At 43.7% G+C, this 26,375-nt stretch overlaps 1 protein-coding gene across 5 annotated transcripts in view; it reads right to left on the bottom strand.

Annotated features, from left to right (window-relative positions):
• Window positions 1–605: 605 nt before the first annotated feature.
• LOC147032319 (SH3 domain-binding protein 2-like) overlaps window positions 606–26,375 on the bottom strand; it is a 126,398-nt gene continuing 100,628 nt past the window's right edge. For 4 of the 5 annotated variants that reach the window (XM_085869821.1, XM_085869818.1, XM_085869819.1 and 1 more), the window contains exons 11-15: window positions 19,385–19,457; window positions 15,413–15,474; window positions 3,309–3,375; window positions 3,142–3,204; window positions 606–2,282 (exon numbers count right to left, since the gene is read on the bottom strand). In XM_085869821.1, coding sequence (XP_085725947.1) covers window positions 2,145–2,282; window positions 3,142–3,204; window positions 3,309–3,375; window positions 15,413–15,474; window positions 19,385–19,457 — 403 coding nt within the window. In that variant the 3' untranslated portion in view covers window positions 606–2,144. The remainder of the gene's footprint in view (window positions 2,283–3,141; window positions 3,205–3,308; window positions 3,376–15,412; window positions 15,475–19,384; window positions 19,458–26,375) is intronic. The other variant, XM_085869823.1, reaches the window with a different exon arrangement.

The raw sequence follows: 26,375 nt of genomic DNA, 5'->3' as shown, positions 1-26,375 counted from the left end.
TTAGATTCTATGTCCAAGGGGGGAGTGTTGGGTTCATTAACATCACTGGCATGGCTGTTGATGTGTTGGTTGTTATGGAAACGAGAATTTCTCAGTTTGCACAGGTTTCCAGCAATGTCATCATGCATATTCAATATCCGGAGACCCTCGGCTTTGATTTAATCCATGAAGACAAATTGTTTTACCTTGGGTTGGGGTACCCCTCGTTTTCAGTGGGGTCTGCTGCTGCACTATGAATGATATGCAGAACAAAACACATTTATCTTTCTTTTCAAGTCTTATCAGCATTCATTCAAAGAGAAGAAATATAGATAGAATCAGAAAATTGAGGAAGAAAATTAAGAAGGCATAAATCGAGACAAAGTGAAAGGATTTTTTTAAAATCAGAGAATGAATGAGTAATGAAAAAAAGGTTCAAAGTGGTTTTAGGAAAGCATGAAATCATCTTGCAGCTATTGATTAAACAATAATTATTTGCAGCAGCGTCCCTTGCTGGGAGAAAAGGAGATTGCCAAAACAGAACCTGAAATGACATGTCCTCGTTCAACTTCACACAGCTTGGTTACGACATGCAATAGCATCCTTCAGAAACACCAGGCATGAAATGCAAAATAAAATTTATTCTTTAACTTTTACAATAAAAAAACAGTCCAGCAGAATGTGAGCTGCCACTTCATAACAATAAGGATAAAATAATAACAACAGTGGTGATAATAATAATACAAATTATAAATAACCAGGCTTGTGAGCATTGAGCTATCAAGGCATCCAAGGAGTAACACCTAAAACTGAAAGAAGAAACCAAGAGACGTCTTCAAATTTATCTTTTCTTGAAATTGGCAAAAATTACAGCGCGAGTCAATTCCTTAAGGTAAGGCTTAAGATGAAAGTGCATCCGATGAAGTTTCATGAAACTGGCCTCTGGAGAAGATCTTTAAATATTTCAGAATTTTTTTTTAATGCTGCTTCTCCCATTAAAATTGGCTTTAGCATTCTGGTTGCTAAGGAAGTAATTTCAGGACATCTCTGAGATGAACATTTTTGAAACTGGCTTATCCATAAAACAAAAAGATAAGTTGTTTTTCATGTCAAAAAAGAGATTAGTGTCTCAGTTTCCATGGACACCATACTGGTTGCGAAGAAAATATTCACAGGATATGCTCACAGGCGTTCAAATCATAATCGTTATATCTTATAACTGATATCTACCACTTTTAGCCGTGAAAATCCATCATCTTCCCGATTTTCAAAAAGAGTCAATTGTGATTGTCCCTGTGCCAGTTTTTTTTATTTAACAGATACTGGAAGAGCTCACCCATTTGATGATGTAGCTGGAGTTTCATATCAATGGGTTCAGTGGTTGTGAAGAAAATCTTCTTTGAAAGATTTTAAAACCCACAAAATATGACATGGCTGCTGAACAGCTCAAACAATAGAAAAATGACAACTTTATACAAAGGTGTGTGTGTGTGTATATATATATATATATATATATATATATATATATATATATATATATATATATATATATATATACATATATTTTTCATACAACAACTTCGATTTCACAATCATGGGGCCTCCCGGTCGGATCCATGGACTATTTTCAAGAATACATCTGAACTTTTTTCATATCAAACGGTTCAGCAGTTGTGGAGAAGATTTTTGAAGTAAATTTGAAAAACAAAAACTCCCCCAAAAATCCATCATGTTAACCAAGCCTTTTAACGAAATTTGGTCCATTGATGTGCAAGCACAAGATATGATGTCCTGGAACATCACTGGAAGGTTTCAAATGTATTGATGTCATGGTCTCTGATAAATAGGAGTGAAAAAAGTGGCAGAAAAAAAAAATCAATAATCCCAGCCAGACCAATAAGCTTTCATCTTACAACTTGGAAGCTTCATGATTACTTTATGATTCCTTCATTTTATCATTCCAGATGGTGGGATCAATTGTGAAGGGCAAGTGCAGCTGCAGCCATTTAATCAAAACAAATAAATGTATTGCATTAGCAGAGGTAAATACAGTGCAGGTATTTAAATAACACGTTTCATGCTCAAGTGATTGCCATTGCCATGGCAGAGTAGGCATTGTGAGAGGATGAGTTCTGGATACAGTCAATAGGATACTCGAGGCAATGTCACCTCGGCATGATCAGTGGCCGCGTGAGATGCAGATGGTTCTTCTGCAGAGGCAGTACATTCTTCTCGTAGAACTGCAACAGTTCCAGCAGATTAGGAAACCAAGTTCCACTTTCATCCAAAGCAAGGGAACTTCCCTAAACACATACAAACACCTTTAAAATGTGATACATGTACATCAACATCAGAATTGTTCAATGTTTATGTTTCACGCAAATAAAAACAGCTGCATTGCCTCAGTCGTACCAATGTTGCTTTGATGAGAAATAAGACAATCATTAAGCTTGTGGCCAGACATCAGCAAGGCAAATTAATGCTTCATTCCATATTTCAAATCTCTTTATATTTTCTAGATATCGTTGGTGCTGGTGTTTGTTAGGAGAGCCTGAACAGATGAAATGGAGGACCAAGAAGGAACCCGAAGAAGTAAAGACATGGAGTCATCAGGAGGAACCTGGATCGGATTCGTGTTTCAGCCGCTACTCCACTTCCCACAAACCCATCCAGGTGCAGCCAAGTGAGCCTTACAGAAAAAAATTCTGCAAGAATTCACTTCTTCTTAGAGAGACATAACGAGAGAGAGGAATAGAGAGTAAAAGAGAAGAAAAAGCAAGAATTTGAATGAATAGAGAGAATTGTGAAATTTTTTTTTAGAAAGAAATGTGAAAGGAACAAAGAAAAAGATGTCGGGAAGAACCCGTGCAGAGAGATTTTATCAGTTACTTCTCAGGCTCAAACGCAGCAACATATACAAGCTACCAGAGGTCCGTCAGCAGGGAAGCACAGTCCATACAGTATCAGGATATGGTACAAACATAATGAAATGGAAGACCAAGAATCCGAAGAAGTAAAGAGCAAAGATGGAGTCATCAGGAGGAACCTGGATAGGATTAGGGTTTCAGTCACTACTCCAAAACCCTCAGACTCATCGAAACATGTTTACATATCAGTGGCGTGCTTCATGATGCAGCACCCACACAATGACTTTGAACTCACGTGTTGGAATATTTTGAAGTTTCTCACTTTGTTATATTCTTCGTCCCACACCACAAGGACTTGCTGTAAGTCAAGAGACAATGAATCAAAATAAATTTTTGTTGAAGGAGCATGAAATATTGTCATGAGATCTGTTGTAGATTGAAGTTACATGAGAAGTAACCAACCGTTTTTTGAGATGAAGAGTTTCTGATGCAGAAGAGTCCATTTACCATCGTTTCAGAATGCATTTGCCTGTTTGGATTGAAATGAAGTGAGTAAGTCAAGGGAAGGTCCAAATAAAACAACAGAAACTATGTACATTAAAACACTTTGTACAACAAAGAATCTTTTACTATTTTCACTCATTGTGGCTCCACTATGAACTGTTGCAATCAGCCTGGATGAACCCTCCCCTGCCAAAGAAGGATCGAAAACGATTTGTTCTCCAATGAAACAACCTCTTGTTTATACATACTCTCTATTTCCCCCACCCCTCCCCCACCTCTCCCAACCAAATGAGCCAAGATTGCCATGTGCCACTCCATATTGATCCCTCTATACTGATAAAGAAACTTGTCTCCTTTCATCTTCAGCTCTGCTCTTATTCTGTGACTTCAACTATCATCATGTCAAATGGCTGCACTTACAAACAAACTTGTATGAGATCTCAGAAAAATCTGGTGAGATTTTCATCAGATCTCATGACACATTTTTGGAAGTGCAGGGGATCATTAACCTCAACTCATGAAAATGGTGCAACTTCTGGCTGAATTCTACCCGTCCGGAATTCTGGGCGAATGCTACCCGTCCGCAGTTCTGGGTGAATTCTACCCGTCCGCAGTTCTGGGTGAATTCTACCCGTCCGCAGTTCTGGGTGAATTCTACCCGTCCGCAGTTCTGGGCGATTTCTACCCGTCCGCAGTTCTGGGCGATTTCTACCCGTCCGCAGTTCTGGGCGAATTCTACCCGTCCGCAATTCTGGGCGAATGCTACCCGTCCGCAGTTCTGGGTGAATTCTACCCGTCCGCAGTTCTGGGTGAATTCTACCCGTCCGCAGTTCTGGGCGATTTCTACCCGTCCGCAGTTCTGGGCGATTTTTACCCGTCCGCAGTTCTGGGCGAATTCTACCCGTCCGCAGTTCTGGGCGAATTCTACCCGTCCGCAGTTCTGGGTGAATTCTACCCGTCCGCAGTTCTGGGTGAATTCTACCCGTCCGCAGTTCTGGGTGAATTCTACTCGTCCGCAGTTCTGGGTGAATTCTACCCGTCCGCAGTTCTGGGTGAATTCTACCCGTCCGCAGTTCTGGGTGAATTCTACCCGTCCGCAGTTCTGGGCGAATTCTACCCGTCCGCAGTTCTGGGCGAATTCTACCCGTCCGCAGTTCTGGGCGAATTCTACCCGTCCGCAGTTCTGGGCAAATTCTACCCGTCCGCAGTTCTGGGTGAATTCTACCCGTCCGCAGTTTTTGGGGAATTATCCAGTCCATAATTTTGAGGAATTATCCCATCTCTAAGGATAGGTTCTTCGCTGGTGAGTTAAAAAATTCCCAAAAACACTCAAACTTCCCGAGCACAACAGTTTGGCCGTTCAATTGAGCCATCTGCCATGTTCTGTATGGTTGCCACTCTTTTAACATCGAGTCCAACGTTTCTTATATGGATACCGCTTGGTTTCTTTTACACCAGTACATTCCGTCCCATGACGTACAACTGTCTTTCCCAGATTCCAACGCTCCGTTAACAGTTTCCTGCAGTAAAGCTATTCTCAACAATCAACTTGCATTTTCAGCTTGGAAATCGAATCCGATTGAAGGTGGTCTCCAGTCTCTTTGAAAAGTTCAAAACGGTTATGTCACCATCTTAAGTCAATACAAGTCAAATCTCACTATTGTGCTCTTTTTAAAGATAGCTCTCTTCTCAGTCCGTTTCTTCGAAGACCTTGTGTCAGCTTTTTAAAATTAGTCTCTGGTGTTTGTTGCACTTCAGCTCCTCGATTCACCAAAGATGGATCCACAGTCGACACCGTCATAACAAAGCCGAATACCAAAACCAGGTACAGTATGCATCCACCAATGGGGCTTGTGAAACTATAGCCTTCCCTCCGGTTTTCCAACAGGAAATTAATTTCCCAATTCCACTTCTTCAATAATTAGCAGTTTAAATTCCAGCCCTGATAAGTCTTTTTTTTTTTTTCTTTAAGCTAAAAATGAATGCAGAGAGAATGGAGTGGTTTGTTGTTTTTTTGCTTTGATTGTTTGCCAAGAACTACACATAGCAGAGTAAAGCGAGCACATAGCAAACTATACCGACTATATATACCCACACATAATAACAACTGGAAGTTTATCATGATCGACAATGAGTCTCAAGAACAGCGATTACATGCTACGTAGGTCCAGGTTGAGACCTCACCTCCATTCCTTCACCACCACCACCACCCCCAAACCCTACACCCCCACCACCCTCTGAACTCCTTTCCTCCCATCTGTGGTTCCATCTTCCAGCTTCTATCCAGGCCTGCTCCTCCCTTCAGTCATTTAAGATTGCATTTCAAATAAGGAAACGTGTAACGATCTTCATCCAACCACCATCAAGCCATCAGAAGCCAAAATAATAACATCAAATCCTGTTTACTTCTCAGCTTTTCTCCTCACATAATTTATCTTCCACGTCCACATAATTCTTTCCAGCTGCATGACCTTTAGTTCTTACTATCAGTGCTTGTCAGTAGTTAGAAAATCAGCCTTCCTTTTGTGTTTCATCTCTTCAACGAGTCTAAATATCTGTCTACACAAAATAGAGACCAACGTAAAGGCCGATGATTAAAGCTGCTCTTAAACGTACAAGACTTTTGGTGGAGCATCAAAATATCAGCTTTTGCCGGATACTGTACGTCCTCATCGGGGATCAAATTTAGCATCAGACCGCTGAGAGGGAAGCACACTACTAACGGAGTTATCTTACCATCCCATCATGTAATCATAAGGTAAGAGGAAATATAGATAGCACATTGATGTTATTTACAGCCTCACTATACTGTCACACACTTCCAGGTGGCAGTTTGCAACAACCCGAAGGCAGATCTGTTTTAAATTCGAGCATAAACAACAATTGAGGTCAAGCATCGGCCCATCCTGCTAATTTCCAAAATGGTTTAATTGAAAGCGCAACTGCCACGTGGAACCAAACCTGAAATACCGCCTTGATTATAAAAATAGTTTAAAAAAATAATTAAACTCTTTGATAAGAAAAACTAAATGTCACAAGAACTTATCATCAGTGATAATCACAATGTACTATACTATGGGATCTACAAAACAAAGGAGGAGAAAAGAGAATCAAATTGGGATGGAGGATTAAAAACAAAATAATTCAGGCTTGGGCGGAGAGTGCTGAGATTGGGAGTGAGAGCTGGAAAGAGCATGTTGAAGGATAGATGGCCGGTTATCAGCCAAAATTACTTTCAGGACCATTGCACGGGATGATGATCCTTTGGCTGAGGGGAATCATCAGCAGAAAACAAGGCAGCATGGCAGGCTCAAGCACAATAACCCTAAGGGCGATCAGGCCACACAAAGTACCACGGTGGCTGCTGCGTCTGGTGTTACAGGTTAAATGTCCTGGAGGGCACAAATGGCTGACACACATTGAAGCAAGTGATTCAGTGAAAACAGGTAGAAAATTCCTGAGTGCATCAGCAGTATATAAAGCAGCATGGTTGAACTGCAGATACCTGAAGAGTGATGGGAATGTTGCCAAACCAAAGTGATCACTGAGCCTTTTGCAGGATCAAGCACATACCACTCACTGTTCCTGTGGCTCGTGCCAGATGAACCAACTCAAAGCGAGACTCGACTCATCTCCTCTTGATCCTCCTTTCTCCGCCATTGCTCAATTTTAGCTCAACTCAACTCCAAATCTCCAAGAATCATTGCTCAACTCCCAATGTCCCAGAATCATTGCTCAACTCCCAATCTTCTTGAATCATAGCTCAATTCCCAATCTCCTAGAATCACAGCTCAACTCCCAATTTTCTCACATCATAGTTCAATTCCCAATCTCCTAGAATCACAGCTCAACTCCCAATCTTCTCACATCATAGTTCAACTCCCAATCTCCTAGAATCATTGCTCAACTCTCAATCTTCTCGAATCATTGCTCAACTCTCAATCTCCTAAAATCAAAGCTCAACTCCCAATCTCTGAGAATCTCTTTACCTGCAGCTCTGCCCAAGTGTCAAACTCAACTGCCAACTGTCACCGGTGCATCCTATTGAAAAGGCTTCTCTCTTGCTCTGCCCCCAATCCCTACTTGAACCAGTGTACACCAATGCAACAAAAGGCTAAAGTAATGGCAAATATAAAGCAGCTATCAGGAGTCAAAATGGAAATACATGTTCAAATGTCCAACCCATTCCAGGTTGGTTGGAGGCACAGGCAGGTTGAGATGAAAAGTCTAGAATAAATTCAGGACTCCTTTACATCTCCAAGCTGGCTTCCAAAGCCAGTCGCTGATTGGGCATCTTCCATCATGCAAAGTCCTTCCTTGGCACACCTGACCACGTACAAAGCTTTCATCCGGAACCTGATGGAGTACTGTTCTCTCCTCTGGACTGATGCTCCTGCCTCTCACCTTTCTCGGCTTCACACTGTGGAAATCAAGGCATTTAGGAATCTTTGGTATCTCCGGCTATGAGGACGAATCTTTGGAGCGTCGCACTCTCTCACCGCAGGCAGGTCAGTGGTCTTTCTGTCTTCAACAGTCTCCTCCGACCTCGCTCCCCAACCCCGCTCTGTCCGAGACATGTCCTGCCAATATTTCCGCAGAGCGCTCAAGGTCCGCCAGCAACCTCTTTCTGGTAAAACTACTAAAATCATGAATCACTGCTCACCTCCACTCTTTCATTCCTGTTTTTAACCCTCCTTTGGAACAAACCTCCACACTCTCTTCAATCTCACTCTTCCATGCCAGGTCTTCAAAACAGCTGTTCACAATCATCTATCTTCCCCAATCCAAAACCATGATCAAAACCATGATCTTTTCTATCCCTGTTAATCCACCCCAAACCCACATCCTTCATATTCCCTGCTTTCCTTCCCGAAAGTCCCTGTAGTGTCCATCTTGTTTACCTCATGTACCCCGCCCCATCCCTCTCCCTTCCACAGATCTCCTCATGTGTCTGTTCCCCACTGTTTTGTGCTTCCCTCTCCCATCCCTCTTGTCTCCTGCTCCCCTTGTTATACATTCTTTGTGTTCACTCTTATATGAGCCTTAAAATTGTGTATATATATATATATATATATATATATATATATATATATATATATATATTATCTTGTTAAGGACTCAGCGACGGAGGGATTCTCAACCCACTCCGGCGGTCTCCGGGATCTATAACGCCGGCCGGCACAGCACAGGCCTCGGGTCACGCGCCTTCAATCGCGATACCAATGTAATCCTTGTACCTTGCCAGTTGGGGAAATAGAACCCGTGGTTACAGACTGGTTGTGTCAGATGCCGAGCGTTTTCTGCCAGTCTGTAACCATTTTGGTTTATATGCCAATCGAACGGATCGTTCCTTGACGCTACACAAATTAATCCATAGCGGCAACTCCATACAAATTAACCAGATTTATTGGGGAACATCGGGGATCAAAACACAAGCAAAATTCACGACAATGTTTTTATTAACAATCCTCAACCCGTTCTTAACTAGGGAACCATGGTCTACAGGTTTCGGGGAGGGGGTCACTACCGAAATATGCCTAAAACAACGTGTAGACAAAGACAGACAGACAAGCCGGTAGGCGACGAGGGATTCATTAGGATTGAAGTGCTGGATACGATGCTTTTCATTCTGACTGATCCACCGACGAAGATTCATTGCCAAGACGTATTGGTTCACATATAATTGTTCCTCTGCCTGGCAAGATTTTTCCTACTGCGTATTTTGCCAACTGGCACTCCTCATAAAAAATGACGGTAAATAGACACCCTATTCTTGAAGGACTACCATTTGAAAAAAAATCACTTTGCTGGTTTGTGCTGTGGAGCCTCGTGTTTCAGACACACACACACACACACACACACACACACACACACACACACACACACACACACACACACACACACACACACACACACACACACACACACACGGAAAATCCGATAAACTTCTCTCAATGCTCTTGTTTGACCACACCTCCTGAGCCACACAATATTTTTCCTACGCCAGGCCCACTTTCCTACGCCACTCGCACTTTCCATCAACCACATCCACTTTCCATAAGCTCCGCCCACTTTTCTAAGCCCCTCATAAAAAATGACGGTGAAAAGACACCCGATTTTTGAAGGACTACCATTTGAAAAATAAAACCTCAATCAAAAATCGGCTCGAGTAAAATTTTCTAAATATCTCGAAGTGTTTAATTCCGAAGTTTCGTTTCTCTACATTCAAAACTGAAGGACAAGTATTGAAAATACTGTACGCAGTTTTTCAGCCACTGCACAGCAACGGGTGGTTGCTTGGCAACGAAATTCAAACATGCACATTCCCAACAAATGCTGCACATATTGGCAAAGTTTCATCGAAATCGGTTCGCTGGTTTGTGCTGTGGAGCCTCACGTTGTAGACACACACACAGAAAGAAACGGAAAACCCGACAATAAGGGAGATCTAGCATATACAGTATAGCGAATCCAACAGACAGCATGCATGCAAGACAAGACAGAGTACTTGGTGATGTCTCATGGATGAGAGGACAGTGTAAAAAGCACGAATGTCGCTCGCAACAGGCGGATGTCCACGGATTCGAGCTCCAGCTCGAACGCGCCGCGTGGCGAAATGAGGCTCGTCCTCCTTTTGCCCCCTTTACACCGCACGCGGTCTCCGCGCACTCTGACCCCGCGCTAATGTCGACGACGGGCCTCAGCTGATCTCTCTCACGGTCCAGCATACAAATCCAGGCCTGGCCCGTTCACCAGACAAGGCCCAAATCGAGGTGCCGGGCTTCGGCAAGCGGATCGGCAAACGTGTCGAGCCATTGGTGTGAGCAGGGACCGTCAGAGGCTCCACCGTCTCCTCTCCAACCTTCCCGCCTCGAAGCCCGACTTCCCAACTCCATCCTCTCAGTTTCTCTCTCTGTCGAATCACCTTTTCTTTCCTTAGAGTCGGTCGCCGATTCAACGTGCAGGCAGCCTCTCTTACGTTCGCTCGCTCTGAAAACACGAGCATCCTCTCAACCGAGTGCAGTTTTCCAAACTGCCAAACTGAAGTTGTTCACGAGGGCTTCATTTGCTCTCCCGTTACACGAGCATCCTCTCAACCGCCTGCAGTTTCCAAACTGCCAAACTGAACCTGAACCTGAGGTCTTCGTTTTCTCTCTCGACACACGAGTCCCCTGAGCTCCACCTCCTCCCCTTGGTCACACCCTCCCAGCCGACTGGGAGGGGCCTATCGTCCGTAGAGGGGAAGAAGAAGAGGGAGTTCTCGTTCCACCACCACCGCTCAGACAACAAAACAGCCTCTTACACCTCCCAACAAACATGTAACATCCATTTTACCACACAACCAAGCTATACATGCATTTAATGGGGGATCTGAGCTAATCCTATATTTAGTCCTCCAATAAGGGACATTTCCGTAACAATATATATATATATATATATATATATATATATATATATATATATATATATATATATATATATATATATACACACACACAATTTCAAGGCTCATATAAGAGTGAACACAAAGAATAAAACGGATAAATATTGTATTTTATTTAAAATACAACAAAACGAATTTCCATACCAGATCGGTCGAGGCCCGGGTTACCAACGACCGCCACCGGTACCGTTGGTAATCAGGGTACCGGTGGAAATTGTGCTACTGCTGGGCGAAGGAGGAGATGGAGACGGGGAAGGTGGGTCCAGAGGCAGTGGGAGAGGGGGAAGGGTCGAAGTGTGCCAGTGAGAGTTGGAACTCTGAATGTTGGGACGATGACTGGCAAAGGGCGAGAGTTGGCTGATATGATGGAGAGAAGAAAGGTGGACATACTGTGTGTACAAGAGACCAAGTGGATGGGGAGTAAGGCGAGGAGCATTGGAGGCGGTTTCAAACTGTTCTACCATGGTGTGGATGAGAGGCGAAATGGTGTCGGGGTAATCCTGAAGGAGGATTCTGTCAAAAGGGCATTGGAGGTGAGGAGAGTATCGGACCGAGTGATGAGTGTGAAGTTGGAAATTGAAGGGGTGATGATGAATGTCATCAGTGCATATGCCCCACATATGGGGTGTGAGAATGAGTATAAAGATTTCTGGAGTGAGTAAGATGAAGTGCTGGAGAGGGTATCCAAGGATGAAAGAGTGGTCATTGGAGCAGATTTCAATGGGCATGTTGGGGAAGGGAATAAAGAGGATGAGGAGGTGATGGGTAGGTACGGTCTCAACAAGAGAAATGTGGAAGGGCAAATGGTGGTAGAGTTTGCAAAAAGAATGGAAATGGAAGTGGTAAATACATATTTCAAGAAGAAGAAGGAACACAGGGTGACATACAAGAGTGGAGGAAAGTGCACACAGGTGGATTACATCTTAAGCAGGAGATGCAACCTGAAAGAGATTAGAGACTGTAAGGTGGTGGCAGGGGAGAGTGCAGCTCGACAGCATCGATTGGTGGTCTGTAGGATGATTTTCGAGGTGAGGTTGAGGAAGAGAGTGAGGGCTGAACCAAGGACCAGATGGTGGAAGCTGAAGGAGGAAGACTGTTGCGTGGAATTTAGGGAGGAGGCGAGACAGGTGTTGGATGGTGGTAAAGATGGGTGGGATGATTGGGCAACTACAGCAGAAGTGGTGAGGGAGATAGTTAGGAAGGTACTTGGTGTGACATCTGGACAGAGGAAGGAAGATAAGCAGACTTGGTGGTGGAATGAAGAAGTACAGGAAAGTATAAGGAAGAAGGAGTTGGCGAAAAAGAAGTGGGATAGTCAGAGACATGAAGAAAGTAGGCAGGAGTACAAGGAGTGGCGGCGAAAGGCAAAGAGAGAGGCGGCAAAGGCTAAGAAAAAGGCATATGACGAGCTGTATGAGAAGTTGGATACAAAAGAAGGGGAAAAGGATTTATACCGATTGGCAAGACAGAGGGACCGAGCTGGGAAGGATTTGCTGCAGATTAGGGTGATAAAGGACGCAAATGGGAATGTGTTGACGAGCGAGGAGAGTGTGTTGAGAAGGTGGATGGAGTACTTTGAGGAGCTGATGAATGAAGAAAATGAGAGAGAGAAGGTTGGAAGAGGTGGAGATAGTGAATCAGGAAGTGGGGTGGATCAGTAAGGATGAAGTGAGGACTGCTATGAAGAGGATGAAAAGTGGAAAGGCGGTTGGCCCAGATGACATACCAGTGGAGGCATGGAAGTGCTGAGGAGAGATGGCAGTGGGGTTTTGAACCAGATTGTTTAATAAAATCTTGGAAAGTGAGAGGATGCCGGAGGAGTGGAGATTAAGTGTACTGGTTCCGATTTTCAAGAACAAGGATGATGTGCAGAGCTGTGGAAATTACAGAGGGATAAAGTTGTTAAGCCACACCATGAAGTTGTGGGAAAGAGTAGTGGAAGCTCGGTTGAGTAGAGAGGTGACGATTTGTGAGCAGCAATATGGGTTTATGCCAGGAAAGAGCACCACTGATGCGATGTTTGCTTTGAGAATGTTGATGGAGAAGTATAGGGAAGGCCAGAAGGAGTTGCATTGTGTGTTTGTGGATTTAGAGAAAGCTTATGATAGGGTGCCAAGAGAGGAGTTGTGGCATTGTATGAGGAAGTCGGGAGTGGTGGAGAAGTATTTGAGGATGGTGCAGGATATGAATGAGGACAGTGTGACAGTGGTGAGGTGTGCGGTAGGAATGACGGACAGGGAAAGGTAAAAGTGGGATTGCACCAAGGATCGACTCTGAGCCCTTTCCTGTTTGCAATGGTGATGGACAGGTTGACGGACGAGATCAGATTGGAGTCTCCATGGACTATGATGTTCGCGGATGACATCATGATCTGTAGGGAGAGTTGGGAGCAGGCTGAGGCAAGCCTCGAGAGGTGGAGGTACGCACTGGAGAGAAGGGGAATGATAGTCAGTAGGAGTAAGACTGAGTACATGTGCGTAAATGAGAGGGAGGGTGGTGGTATGGTGCGGTTGCAAGGAGTTGAGTTGGGGAAGGTGGATGGGTTTAAATACTTGGGATCAACTGTCCAAAATAACGGAGAATGTGGTAGAGAAGTGAAAAAGGGAGTGCAGGCAGGATGGAGTGGGTGGAGAAGAGTTGCAGGAGTGATTTGTGACAGAAGGGTAGCTGCAAGAGTGAAGGGGAAAGTATATAAGACGGTAGTGAGACCAGCTATGTTGTATGGTTTGGAGGCGGTGGCGCTGACAAAAAGACAGGAAGCGGAGCTGGAGGTGGCAGAGTTAAAGATGTTGCGATTCTCGTTGGGAGTGACGAGGATGGACAGAATAAGGAATGAGTAGATGAGAGGGACAGCGCAGGTAGGACGATTTGGAGACAAAGTGAGAGAGGCGAGATTGAGATGGTTTGGACATGTGCACAGGAGGGAAGTGGAGTATATCGGGAGAAGGATCCTGAGGATTGAGCCGCCAGGTAGGAGGAGAAGAGGAAGGCCAAAGAAGAGGTTCATGGATGCGGTGAGGGCGGACATGCGGGTGGTTGGAGTGTCAATGGAAGATGTGGAGGATAGAGCGAAATGGAGACGGATGATCCGCTGTGGCGACCCCTAATGGGAGCAGCTGAAAGAAGAAGATATATATATATATATATATATATATATATATATATATATATATATATATATATATATATATATATATATATATATATATATACAAACTACAAAATAAAATACCACCTTCTGATCATCTCACACTTATAATAGCCAAATAATACAATACTTATTTACTTAATGGAGTTATCATGAGGAAAGTGAAAAACAATACTCACGTATATATGTGTATATTGTTATGGTTGTGGGGTAGGAGGAGGAATTTTAGAGCAAAGGTAGAATTGTATGGAGTAGCATGGTCCGTGGATGAGCAGGAGACATGTCGATGTAATTTAAGTCGTGAAAACTGTCAGCTTAAGTTATTACATGTCACCATATGGCGGGTGATGCTGTGTTAATTAGGTCGTGTTTCAGAATAATTTCTCCCAGTGGGTGATCGCCGCCTGTGACCTTTTCTTATGTTTTTGCATTTACAAGACTGGCGATAAACAGGAATCAAGGGGCATCCGTTTCATCCCGCCTTCCCGGCTTTGTGTCAACAAGCCACGCCCCGAGGCTTATGATTGGTCGGTGGATGTCAGAAGGTTCGGGAGAGAAGGAGTGAGCAGATTGCGCTTGGAAGAGAAGAACATTGCGGTTGCTTCTCCCGGACACGACAAAGAAGGCTGCACGGTTCTCAATGTTTGTGCTGCGTGAATTTGCCAGGCTACTGGAGCAAGATGGTACCATTGACTGTTCAGCTGAGCCGTGAAGTGTGTACGTTTTCTGAAGAAGGAAGAAGAGCATGCCTCATGGCCTGATCAAGGGGCCTCAGAAATCTTCTTGTCGTATGGTCGAGGAGGAAGGAGGACGATCGTAGTGAACGGACCTGGTACCAGAGAGGAACGGTCGGCATATTCGTTCGTGAAAAGAAGCTGCGTGGTGGTTTCTGAGCCCGGGCGTTGAATATCGCCACACGAATACCTCACGTACATTTCCCATCCAGAGAGCGGCTCGGCGCCATTTCTGGTGCAGTTTCACACGTAGGACTCTGCGATTCGATCACCAAGCTCTAAAAGATCACTTCTGGACCCGAAGCTAAGTGCCAGAATATAGGAGGAATTTTTTTTATTTTGTCTTTCCTCTTGTCTGTATTAAAGTTTGTGTGGAGACTTCTCAAAATTAGCTTTAATTTACCTTACGTTTTACTATCAAGTTTGATTGAATTCCATTATGAATATTTGATTTATGCCCATTAAGCCACTATTTATTAAAGATTGCATGTGCCTGTCTATTCGTTGGGGGTTCAAGTATAAACCATTATGATACCGTCCTGGTGAATGCCTCTGGTAAGTGCTTCGCCGCCTCCCATCCCACGTGCACTATAATCTCGAAGGAACTCGGCTGTTCGGTGTTAATCGATCCGGCCCAGTCGGTGTTAATCGCCTGGGCCATGACAATACATGTATGAAAATCAGCATTTTCCGAACAAAATATAAGAAATGGAAACGATACTTGTGCAACACTTACTGCTCCACAATATCGCTGGATGTTGTGTTCATCATGATGGATTTGAGCATCTTCTCATTCAACTTGGAAGAAGGAAAAGAAAGAACACATTTACATCTCATATGATCAACACCGAGCCATAGCAATTCACCATTTGAATAAATAAATGAATCATTTGAAGAAATAAATTCCCCATTTGAATTAATAAATGTAAACTCATAATAATCTACACTAATAAATGTGTGTGTGTGTGTGTATGTGTATGTGTATGTGTATGTGTGTGTGTGTGTGTGTGTGTGTGTGTGTGTGTGTGTGTGTGTGTGTGTATGTGTGTGTGTGTCAGTCAGTGTGTCTCCTCCATAACTCCAAAAACCATTAAACCGAGGGACCCCAAACTTTGCCTGCATACGAAGGAAGTGCATGAATGAAAATTGGGTGTTTGGGTTAATTTAAACACCCCTTTTCGAAATAAAAATAATTAACGGCTTACCTCCATGAAAGGTTTATCTTTGGTCAGCCCCAATTCACCTCCCAGGGGTCAAACACGAGCAACTGTCATGGACTAATTAATTATATTATCGAAATATTACATCGGATTGGAGAATCACATCTCGTGGACTAAATAAGTGTCAAAATCTGGAGTGAAATCTGAAACTTTCAACAAATTAGCGAAATTTATTAACAAGTGCATTTTTTGTTAGCAAGGTGTTGAGTTTAATATTTTTCGACTGTTCAGACGACTTTATTTAGTGAAGAAAAGATGAAGGAATGTAGAGAAAGTGTGACTTCATTGGGCGCAACACCGTGTTCCATAACCTGCTTTTGCAAGCAATGGGGATACAGTCCGCAGGGGTCCTTTATTTTTTTCTTCTTCTTTTTCGGCAATTACGTACGCAGTTTTCTTTTTACCATTTTGTTCGATCTGCTTTCATGACAAAAATTCATGTAAACACACTAATAGTTGCTGCAATATATTAATAGTTGACAGTTGCTGAAAATGAAGTACAACGAAGACAGCACAAACAGACGTGGGACAAGCGACTCTCCAAGGTGTGTGCGCGTGCCTGCACGTGAGGAGGTTGGAGGAACACGTATGGCGTGGGGGCTTGCATGCAGGCAGGCCTTTGCCAGGTAGATAGCATGGGTTTAATTTTAAAATGCTCCTGCCCAGTTTTATATCGAACACAGCAGTTAAAAACAAAACGTTGCTGTTTAGGCACGTTTTAATCGCCACAATCAAGCCCTGGAATGCTGCCTACCAACCTCTAATGCTTCCTTCCATTACCCTGACGCTGTCTTCCCCTCTCCTTCACGCTATCCTCCTCCCAACCACCCTCCACCACCATACAACTCCTGAGGAGAGGAATGGGTATCAAAGAATGGGCGAAATGGACAAATGAAAGCTTTATATTGTTTTCAAAGTCGGAACAGCTGCTTGGATCAGTTCTGCAATTTCTCAGGTTAAGGCCCAGTCACACCTTGACGTTTTAGCCAGCAATGGCAACGTATTAAAATGTATGTAAAACGCTGGCTTACGTTGAACTTTTGATGTTTTTTTTTTTTAAGATTCGGACGTATTCATAACGACTTGGTCTTATGCATAACGTATTAGTAACGGACACAGAACGTTTCGTTGTGTTATAGATAACTTATACCAACGAATGCTGAACCTGTTGTCGGCCTTCACAACCTATGCCCAACGATAGTCTAACTTATGCATAGCGCGCTGCACGCATCGCCGATGATGACGTGGCATAGGTTATGGAAAGGCTGCCACACAAAAATTCAAATCATAACCACTGCAGAAATGGAAGTGTCAACATCGCAGTCACACCTTGGCAATCTTGCCAGCGTATGCCGACCTCTGAAAAATGCGTCTAAAACGCTGGCGCACGTCGAATACGGTATGGGTAAGTTTGGTATGCGTGAATAGATCACTAAAGTATGCTATCATACGTCGTAGTAAATGGAGTATGTCTTGTACTTTTAAACGTGTTGAAAATTTTACGACGTACTTGCCGTATGACACACGCTCCGCATGCGATGGGAATAAGTTGTACGCACGATATGCGATCGTTGACACACATTACTTGTAAGGTGCTCATAAGTCGAAACACGTCAAGGTAATGGTTAGCGTCAGTGTTACAGACTCCCGGTTTTTTTTTCTTCGGTATGACGGTGTTCAGTGTGCAGTGCGGTTATGATTTAAATCGTTGAGCGGCAGCCTATTAATTATATTATATTATAACCGCACTAGAAATCGAAGTGTCAAAATCACCATCATACCGAAGGAAGGAAGAAAAAAAAAAAAACTAAAAAAAAAAATAAAACCAGGAAGTCTGGAACACTGATGCTAATCATTACCTTGATGTGTTTCGACTTATGAGCACCTTACACGTAACGTGTGTTGATGTGTGTCACCGATCGCGTAACGTGAGTACAACACGTAACTCATAGGTTAGAAATAAGTTTCGGGTACGCTAAACATTACATCAACGTGTTTTGACTTATGAGCACCTTACACGTAACGTGTGTCGATGTGTGTCACCGATCGCGTAACGTGAGTACAACACGTAACTCATAGGTTAGAAATAAGTTTCAGGTACGCTAAACATTACCTCAACGTGTTTTGACTTATGAGTAACTCACAAGCAACGTGTGTCGACGATCGCGTGACGTGCCTACAACTTATGGCCAGCGTTATGCGGAACGTGTGAGTCATACGCTGACACAAGTCTTAAAATTTCAAGCATGGAAAATTTGAGGACAACCGAAAAGTACAACGTTTAAAGCCAGCATACAACTATGTATGGCAGTGTTTTTCAGCGTGCTCTCAATGTTATCAAAACTTACCCATAACGTATTCGACGTGTACCAGCGTTTTAGACAAATTTTCCAAAAATCGGCATAAGCTGGCTAAAACGTCAAGGTGTGACTGGGCCTTTAAGAGATTCTAGAGCTTATCGCATGTGTGGAAATCAATTAAAGGCACGAACACTGGTGCGGCTTTTTCAATGATCGAAGGAAAACGCCCTTCCTTCCTTTCCCCTTCCCTCACGCTTGCATCCTCCCAAAGCCCCTCCACTCCCCACAAAAGTCTCTGGGTGGTGTTGGGGTGTTTTCTAGTATGACCGGTTTGAATGTGCTGCTTTACCATACCTAATTTCGTTAAATCCTGTACTAATGCTGGCATAAGATGTCAAATTCCCCCCCCCCCGCCGCCACTTTCCCTCTCGTCCTCACAAATGCATGTCCAGAACACCCCTTCCCCCCTCCACTACCCCCCTCCTTGCTCTCTCCCCCCTCGATGTATAACATGTAAAACGACATATAACGTGCTCTCTCCCTCGTGTATAACGATGTGTGGTGAAGCCTCGCTCCCTCCCCCTTTCTTGCTCCTTAATATTTCTGTCAGAGAAGCGACGTGTTGTATTCCTAGTAATACAATAATAACATGAGTTCAATCACAAGAAACTTCAATGCAGTTGGCCATGAGGCTCATCAAGTTGCTCTATCCTTCTCCTTCTCTTGTGCAGCACAAGGCTGCAGGTATCATAATTGGCTGAGGGTGTTTCTGTGCCACTGTTACAGTGCCCCTATTACCAGTACACAATTTGCTGACCTTGGAAGGATGACAGACTGAGTCAACCCCACCTGGTGTTAATTCAACGGTAAAAAAGAGGCTCGAACTTTGATCCCAAAGATCCCAAGCCTGCCACCCTAATCGCAAAGCCAACAACAGGCTTGCTGCTCCATCCTTTTTAAATATTGAGCATCAAGCAAGGGAGCAGCTCTCACAATCATTGAAATCTTTGGTTTTACTCAACCAGGGTTCAAACCACCGACCTCCAAGACTCAGAGTGGAGGCTCTCACCATTATGCCACCAAGTTGGGTTTGTGTGATTACGTTATTGTAATTACATTGTGGTATTGTAGAAAAACAGATGGAACCGATTTGATGTGCTGGATCAGAACAAAGCCCTCAAAACAGACCTGTGTGCACTCATCTTCAGGGTCCCGTTCCTTGGACTCCCTCTTGAAACTTTGTCCCTCAGGTGACTCCCTGCTGAACACACGACAGACGTCAACAAACCGAGCATCCCATCCTGGCACGACTTTCAGGACCACTCAGACCGAGCGAGAAATTTTCTTGCGAGCATATTCAGTACGAAGATTCCTGTTCTTATCTCAACGATATCCCTTCAATTCCTGTCATTTTTGTGTTTGTGCTTGAATTACATTCCGTTCCTATTTCCTTGCAGAAATACTAATATTTGAACCATGGTAAAAATGAGGGCTTTCCATCCAGGAAAATAAAAGGCCATTGTGCCGTGATTTCGAATGAACATTTTTGCCTTGATTCAAGAAGCTCAGCACCCAAACGGGGTGATTGAACTGTCAGATTAAAAAGAAAAGTCATATGATCATCAAACTATCACATTGTTTTTCCTTTTTCCACTGCTGAACCATCACTTACAGCTTTTCCTATCAATACTTGGCAGGCTTTAATGAACTCATCATTCCCGATAAAGAATGTTATCTTTTATCTTCCAAATGATAAAAATCAAGGTTCTCACAATGAAATATCATATTTTTAGACCTACCTTCTACAGTGACATACTCCACTATATAATACCAGAACTACACTCGGTGGAGCGCATACCGCCACCAGGCTGAACAGTTTATGTTTAGTATCCCACTGGTAGACCGGATCTGGATCCAGACCTGAAGCAAAATCGAATCGGCCTGTTCTTCTCGCCTTACCCAACTCATCCACCAAGTTTCGGCCGAATCCGTCACTAACTTTTCAAATATCGTGATACACGTCATTTTTCAGGACCATCTCTCAATGGTGAAGAATCACTTAAAAAAAAAATTCTCGGATCCACTTTCGATTCCGGATCTTCACCAAAATCGAATCATTTCATCCTCGTCGCACAACCAACCAAGCTCTCCACCAAATTTCGTCCGAATCCATCCACAACTTTTTGATATATCATGATCAAAGACAAACCGATAGATGGACAGTGGTGAAAACATCACCTTTGTCCACCCACCTTCGGTGGGGAAGGTAAAAATTGACGTCATTATGAAAACATTTCTCTTCGTAACCTTGACTTTCATCAAAACATAATTTTTGAGATTAGTTTTCATAATATGATGACAAAAAAACCGGACCTTTTTTAAACAATTATACTCAAAAAGATTTCGTAATAGAATTTTTGAAGCTTGTATTGTTTTCAACTCAAACATTCAAACATCTTCTTATTCTCATGGAAGGGGACCAGAGCAATGATCTGTGCACTCCTGAAACAAACGTCAGTGGAAACCGAAGTTGTTATGCGAAAACAACAAGGCTGTCTGAAATGAGTAAGCAAATTGGTAAAAAAGCTGGTTTACAAATGAGGCGCCGCGAGGAGTGATGCAAGGGCCACATCGGCCATTTTGGAGTTAATGCCATATAGCACTATTTTAACCCTTCCCCCTATCATCCGAGCCTATCATCGTCAGATCGTTAAAAAAAAAATGTTGCTTACATCACTCCTCCTCGCCGGGCCTCAAATGATCATCAACAAGTTCAAAATGGCAGAAGGTGGCCCAAGGTGTGTACTCACAATTTCCCAAATTCCATCTGGTGTCTGGCTTCTTCCATGTGATTGATGTAAAGGCGCTGTCACACCTTGACGTTTTAGCCAGCAATGGCAACGTATAAAAATGTATGTAAAACGTTGGCGTACGCTGAAGTTTTTTTTTAAGTTTTGGTCGTATTCATAACGTGTTGGTCGTATGCATAACATATTAGTAACGGGCACAGAACGTTTCGTTGTCTTATAGATAACTTGTACCAATGAATGCTTAGCCGGTTGCTGGCGTTCACAACCTATGCCCAACGATAGTTTAACTTAGGCATAGCGCGCTGCACATATCGCCGACGAACTCGTGGCGTAGCCTGTTAAAAACCTGCCGCTCGCCGATTTAAATCATAACCGCCTGAAAATTGGAAGTGTCAACATTGCAGTCACACCTTGACGATTTAGCCAGCGTATGCCGACCTATGAAAAATGTGTCTAAAACGCTGGCACACGTCGAATACGGTATGGGTAAGTTGTGTATACGTTAGGAGCACGCTGAAAAACAATGAAGTACGCTGTCATATTCCGTGGTACGCCGAGTACGTCGTGAAATTTCAAGCATGCTGAAAATTTTTACGACGTACTCGACGTATGGCGCACAAGTTCTGCATACGCTGGGAATAAGTTGTAGGCACGCTCCGCGATCGTTGTCACACGTCAGACACATGTTACTTGTAAGTTACTCATAAGTCGAAACACGTCTAGGTAATGTTTAGCATACCCGAAACTTAATTTTTAACCTATAAGTAACGTGCTTTGAACCTATGAGTAGCGTGCTTTGAACCTATGTGTAACGTATCTCAAACGCACATTGTCGTATGTAGATGAATTTGATTGACGTCTTCCAGACGACCACAGAACTTACTGAATGTGTTTCTAACTTACATCTACCGTATAATGGCGATTTGGCAGAGTTTAGGAGAATTGGTATACACAAATGGGCTTCACAAGAGGAACCCATCAGTGTTCCAGACTCCATGTTGAGTAGATGTCAATGTCAGTAGTATCAGTAGTAGTAGTATTTGGTGAGCGTGTCAGTAGTAGAAGTAGTTGTAGTAGTAGTAGGTCCTTGTCAGTAGTAGTACGTGAGCGTGATGGGGAGGGTGTGGGTGATGATGGATCCTCGTTGCGTCCACGAATAGGAGACTACTTTGCACCATTGTTCGTTGTTCTGTTCGGCTAATTTTTTTTCTCATTTCCACGATGAACTATTTTTTTGTTTCAGTTTTTAAAGTATTCAAAACGACTTGGACAAATGCATAATGTACTAGTAATGAACACAGAACGCTTCGATAACTTATAGATAAGTTATACCAACGATTGATTAGAGTGTTTTAGGCATCCACAACCTATGCCCAACGATAGTCTAACGTATGCATATCGTCGATTACGTGAGGTTTTCTATTCATAGGCTGCAACTTCACTTTTAATAAATGCCTGTCACTCGCCTATTGTTTTTGGACGCTGGTGCTCGGCAATTGAAATCGTTTCCATTGAACGAGTTAAATCGCTTCCCCCTCACTGCAGTCATGGCACCAACAGCAGCAGGCTCAGTGCCAGCCTCATGCCAGGCTCAAGCGGATCCCTGTAGAAGGTGGACTGCTTGGTTATCCTTGGACCCACTCTGGCTAGCAGCTCGTTGAACATCGGTGGGGGCATTCGCAGGAAGTTGATGAAGGATGCATGGTCCTCGTTCCGGAGTTCCACCATGAGCTGGTCATATATGCCGAAATGGCGTTGCCTCCCGATCCATGGTCTGACCCAGTTCCTTCTCCTCCGTTCACGTCTTCATCTCCTGGCTCTATTGGCACGCAACTGGTGCAGTGTCAACTCGATGAGGTCATGTTGATGTTCGAGCACAGGTAGGTATTGTCGTCTCAGCCTTGCCGTATCCTCGATCTCTCGGAATGACATGGACATGTACTCACCACGAAGTCTAAAAAAAAAGACGGGTTCCTCCTGCGAAGCCCCTTTTTATATACCAATTCCCCTAATCGCTGCCAATACGCCATTATACGGTATCTGTAAGTTAGAAACGCGTTCAGTAAGTTCTGTGGTCGTCCTGAAGACATCAAATACGTCTAGATACGGATTTGTGCGCAGGACATGCTTTACAAATAATTCCCAAGCACGTTACTCATAGGTTATAAATAAGTCACGGGTACCCTAAACATTACTTTGACACGTTTTGACGTATGAGGAACTTTCAATAACGTGTTGCGAAGTGTGAACAACGTTCGTGTAGCATGTTTACAAAACGTTATTCATAGGTTAGAAATAAGTTTCGGGTACGCTAAACATTACCTCGACGCGTTTCGACTTACGAGTAACTTACAAGTAACGTGTGTCGACGTGTGTCAACGATCGCATAACGTGCCTACAACTTATGGCCAGCGTAGCGGAACGTGTGAGTCATACGCCGGCATACGTCGTAACATTTCAAGTATGCAAAAATTTGAGGACAACCCAAAAGTACAATGTTTAAAGCCAACGTACTACGACGTATGGCAGTGTTTTTCAGCGTGCTCTTAACGTATACAAAACGTACCCATAACGTATTCGACGTGTTCCAGCGTTTTAGACAATTTTTTTCATAAATAGGCATACGCTGGTTAAATCGTCAAGGTGTGACAGCGGCTTAAGGAGTAGTTTCACGTCATAAAATGTAACAGTGACGGATAAATAAGATGGGAGTACAGTATATTAAATACTAATAAATACTACCTGCCACTTTGGTGATGGGAATACTGAGGAGGGGGGGGGGGCAGAGGAGCGAGAGGGGGGGAGAGGAGCGAGAGGGAGAGCGGTGGGGAAGAGAGAGAGGAGGGAGAGTGAAGAGTTAGAGGGGGAAGCAGATGAGGGAGGGGGAGAGAGGAGGGAGGAGGGAGGAGGAAGAGTGAGAGATTGGGGGTGGGGGAAGGGAAGGCAGCGAGAGGTGAGAGGAAGGAAAGGCAGATGTGCGGTGGAGCTTTACTTTCGATTCATAGCGTCTCATCAAAATGATTCTGCATAGAACAACAATGAAGATGGAAACAAAATATTGTCTGAAATCCATTTTATACCGGTCATAGCAAAAATACCGCGCAGACGAACATCGCCTGGGCACGTCTGGAGACCAACTCCCATCCGGAGCCTAACCACAGTCTGGATATATCCAGAGAGAGAGAGAGAGAGAGAGAGGTGGGAGGAGGGTGCTGCACTGCATTGGGAAGGGGGTAGAGCAACGATGGGACAAAATCAGAGAGGGTGGGGGTAAGGGAGTTAGCAGAGACAATATGTTATGCTTTATGAAACACACACGTGTGCAGACACAGACACAGACACAGACACAGACACAGACACAGACACAGACACACACACACGTGCTTGCCTGATACCGGATATCACATGAATGAACAACTCTCCCAGAATGACGGAGCACGAACAACTCTCCCAGAATGACGGAGCACAAACAACTCTCCCAGAATGACGGAGCACGAACAACTCTCCCAGAATGACGGAGCACGAACACTCTCCCAGAATGACGGAGCACGAACAACTCTCCCAGAATGACGGAGCACGAACAACTCTCCCAGAATGACGGAGCACGAACAACTCTCCCAGAATGACAGAGCACGAACAACTCTCCCAGAATGACGGAGCACGAACAACTCTCCCAGAATGACGGAGCACGAACAACTCTCCCAGAATGACAGAGCACGAACAACTCTCCCAGAATGACGGAGCACGAACAACTCTCCCAGAACGACGGAGCACGAACAACTCTCCCAGAACGATGGAGCACGAACAACTCTCCCAGAACGACGGAGCACGAACAACTCGCTCAGAACGACGGAGCACGAACAACTCGCTCAGAACGACGGAGCACGAACCACTTGCTCAGGATGATGTCGGGTGGCAAAAGCTTCCGCAGTGAGTGAACAATTCGCTCAGAATGACATAGCGTGGTTCCGCTATTGACTGTAGGGTGCTCGGCAAGTGGCTTAAGCACTCAAGCAAGCACTCAATTTTAATGGTTCATCAGAAACGGCTACCCAGGCTGTGGCTGCACACCAAATAGAATCCCTTTAACTTTAAAGCCAGTCTTCACCACGCCCGCAGCAGTTAAACAAATTTAATGAATTAGTTCAAATAATGACTATGTCCATAAAATAATTGCTGTTTAATGTAGAAAAAACACCTGGAGACATCGCAAAGTTAAATTGGCTGTGAAATAAACACTGCAGATAATCCGCTACGTTGCGTGCTCGTCTGTGCACAGGTCACATTGTACATCGGTTCGTGGTCTACGCAAATGTTATGACTTCATTTTAAAACATCCGTTTTTCACCAGATTTGCTTTGACTCCCTGTTGAGCATCTCAATAAACCTCCGGAAATATAGGCACAGATCTGGCAGACACTATGGATAAGCAGTCCCGTTGGGGGGCAGGGTGCGAGGTCAAGCAGTGAATGCATTAAATAATATAGCTCAATGAAGCTGGTTAATTTTGGCACAATCCTAAATCTTTTGTTCACTCAATATAATTCTCCAAACAGCAGAAAAAGATAAGTTTAATGCTTTGGAAATTTCACATTTTCTTGTGTATGTATGGAGAAGGAGGGAACATAGCCTTGCTTGCTTCAAGTAAATAGGTATATCGGCTTCGTTATAAAGACTCGTTATTTCTTTAAATTATCAGATTTCACTGCAGATTTCGACACTTATTTCGTCCGGACGATATCCGATCCTCAAAACCTAAATAATATTTTGATGATATACTTTAATTCGTCCATGAGAGTAGATCATGGAAAATCGTATCATATAATGCATGAAATCGCTCCAAGCTCCCAATTTAAAAACTATAGTACTTACAAAAGCGATGTACACAACAATTCGTAGCTGTGATGGACAGGCATTCGATAATACGAGTGAGGAAAGTGAAAAAAAACAAACTTTATAGTGAAGAAATCATTGCGGCTTTTTCAAAGTCAAGGCATGGTTGAGGAGGCCAAAAAACATGGCAGCTTCAGACCCCAGTGAGGTTCCCTCAGATACGCCGGAAGACCCCATAGAGAGCAGTGACCGAGGCTGCACCTGATAAAGGTAATAATTAAAGAAGGCCATTGATTATCTTAAAACGGGGTGTTTTAATTAACCCAAACACCCAATTTTCACTCATTTACTTCCTTGAAGGTCCCTTCCCATGTATGCAAAGTTTCAGGCTGCTATATCTCATGGTTTTGGAGTTATGGAGGAGACACTCGCACTCACACTCACACTTATTAGTATAATAAGACCAGCAAATACAACCCGTTGCTTCGCTGATGGGAATATTAAGGGGGGGGAGGGAGAAAGAGGGAGAGGATGGA

Source organism: Eptatretus burgeri, chromosome 2 (genome assembly GCF_056783735.1).
Source record: "Eptatretus burgeri isolate ZD-2024b chromosome 2, Ebu_testis_v1, whole genome shotgun sequence".
Classification (NCBI taxonomy): Eukaryota; Metazoa; Chordata; class Myxini; order Myxiniformes; family Myxinidae; genus Eptatretus; species Eptatretus burgeri.
The sequence above is the reverse complement of the archived record's forward strand: the minus strand, read 5'-3'. Positions and strand labels throughout refer to the sequence as shown.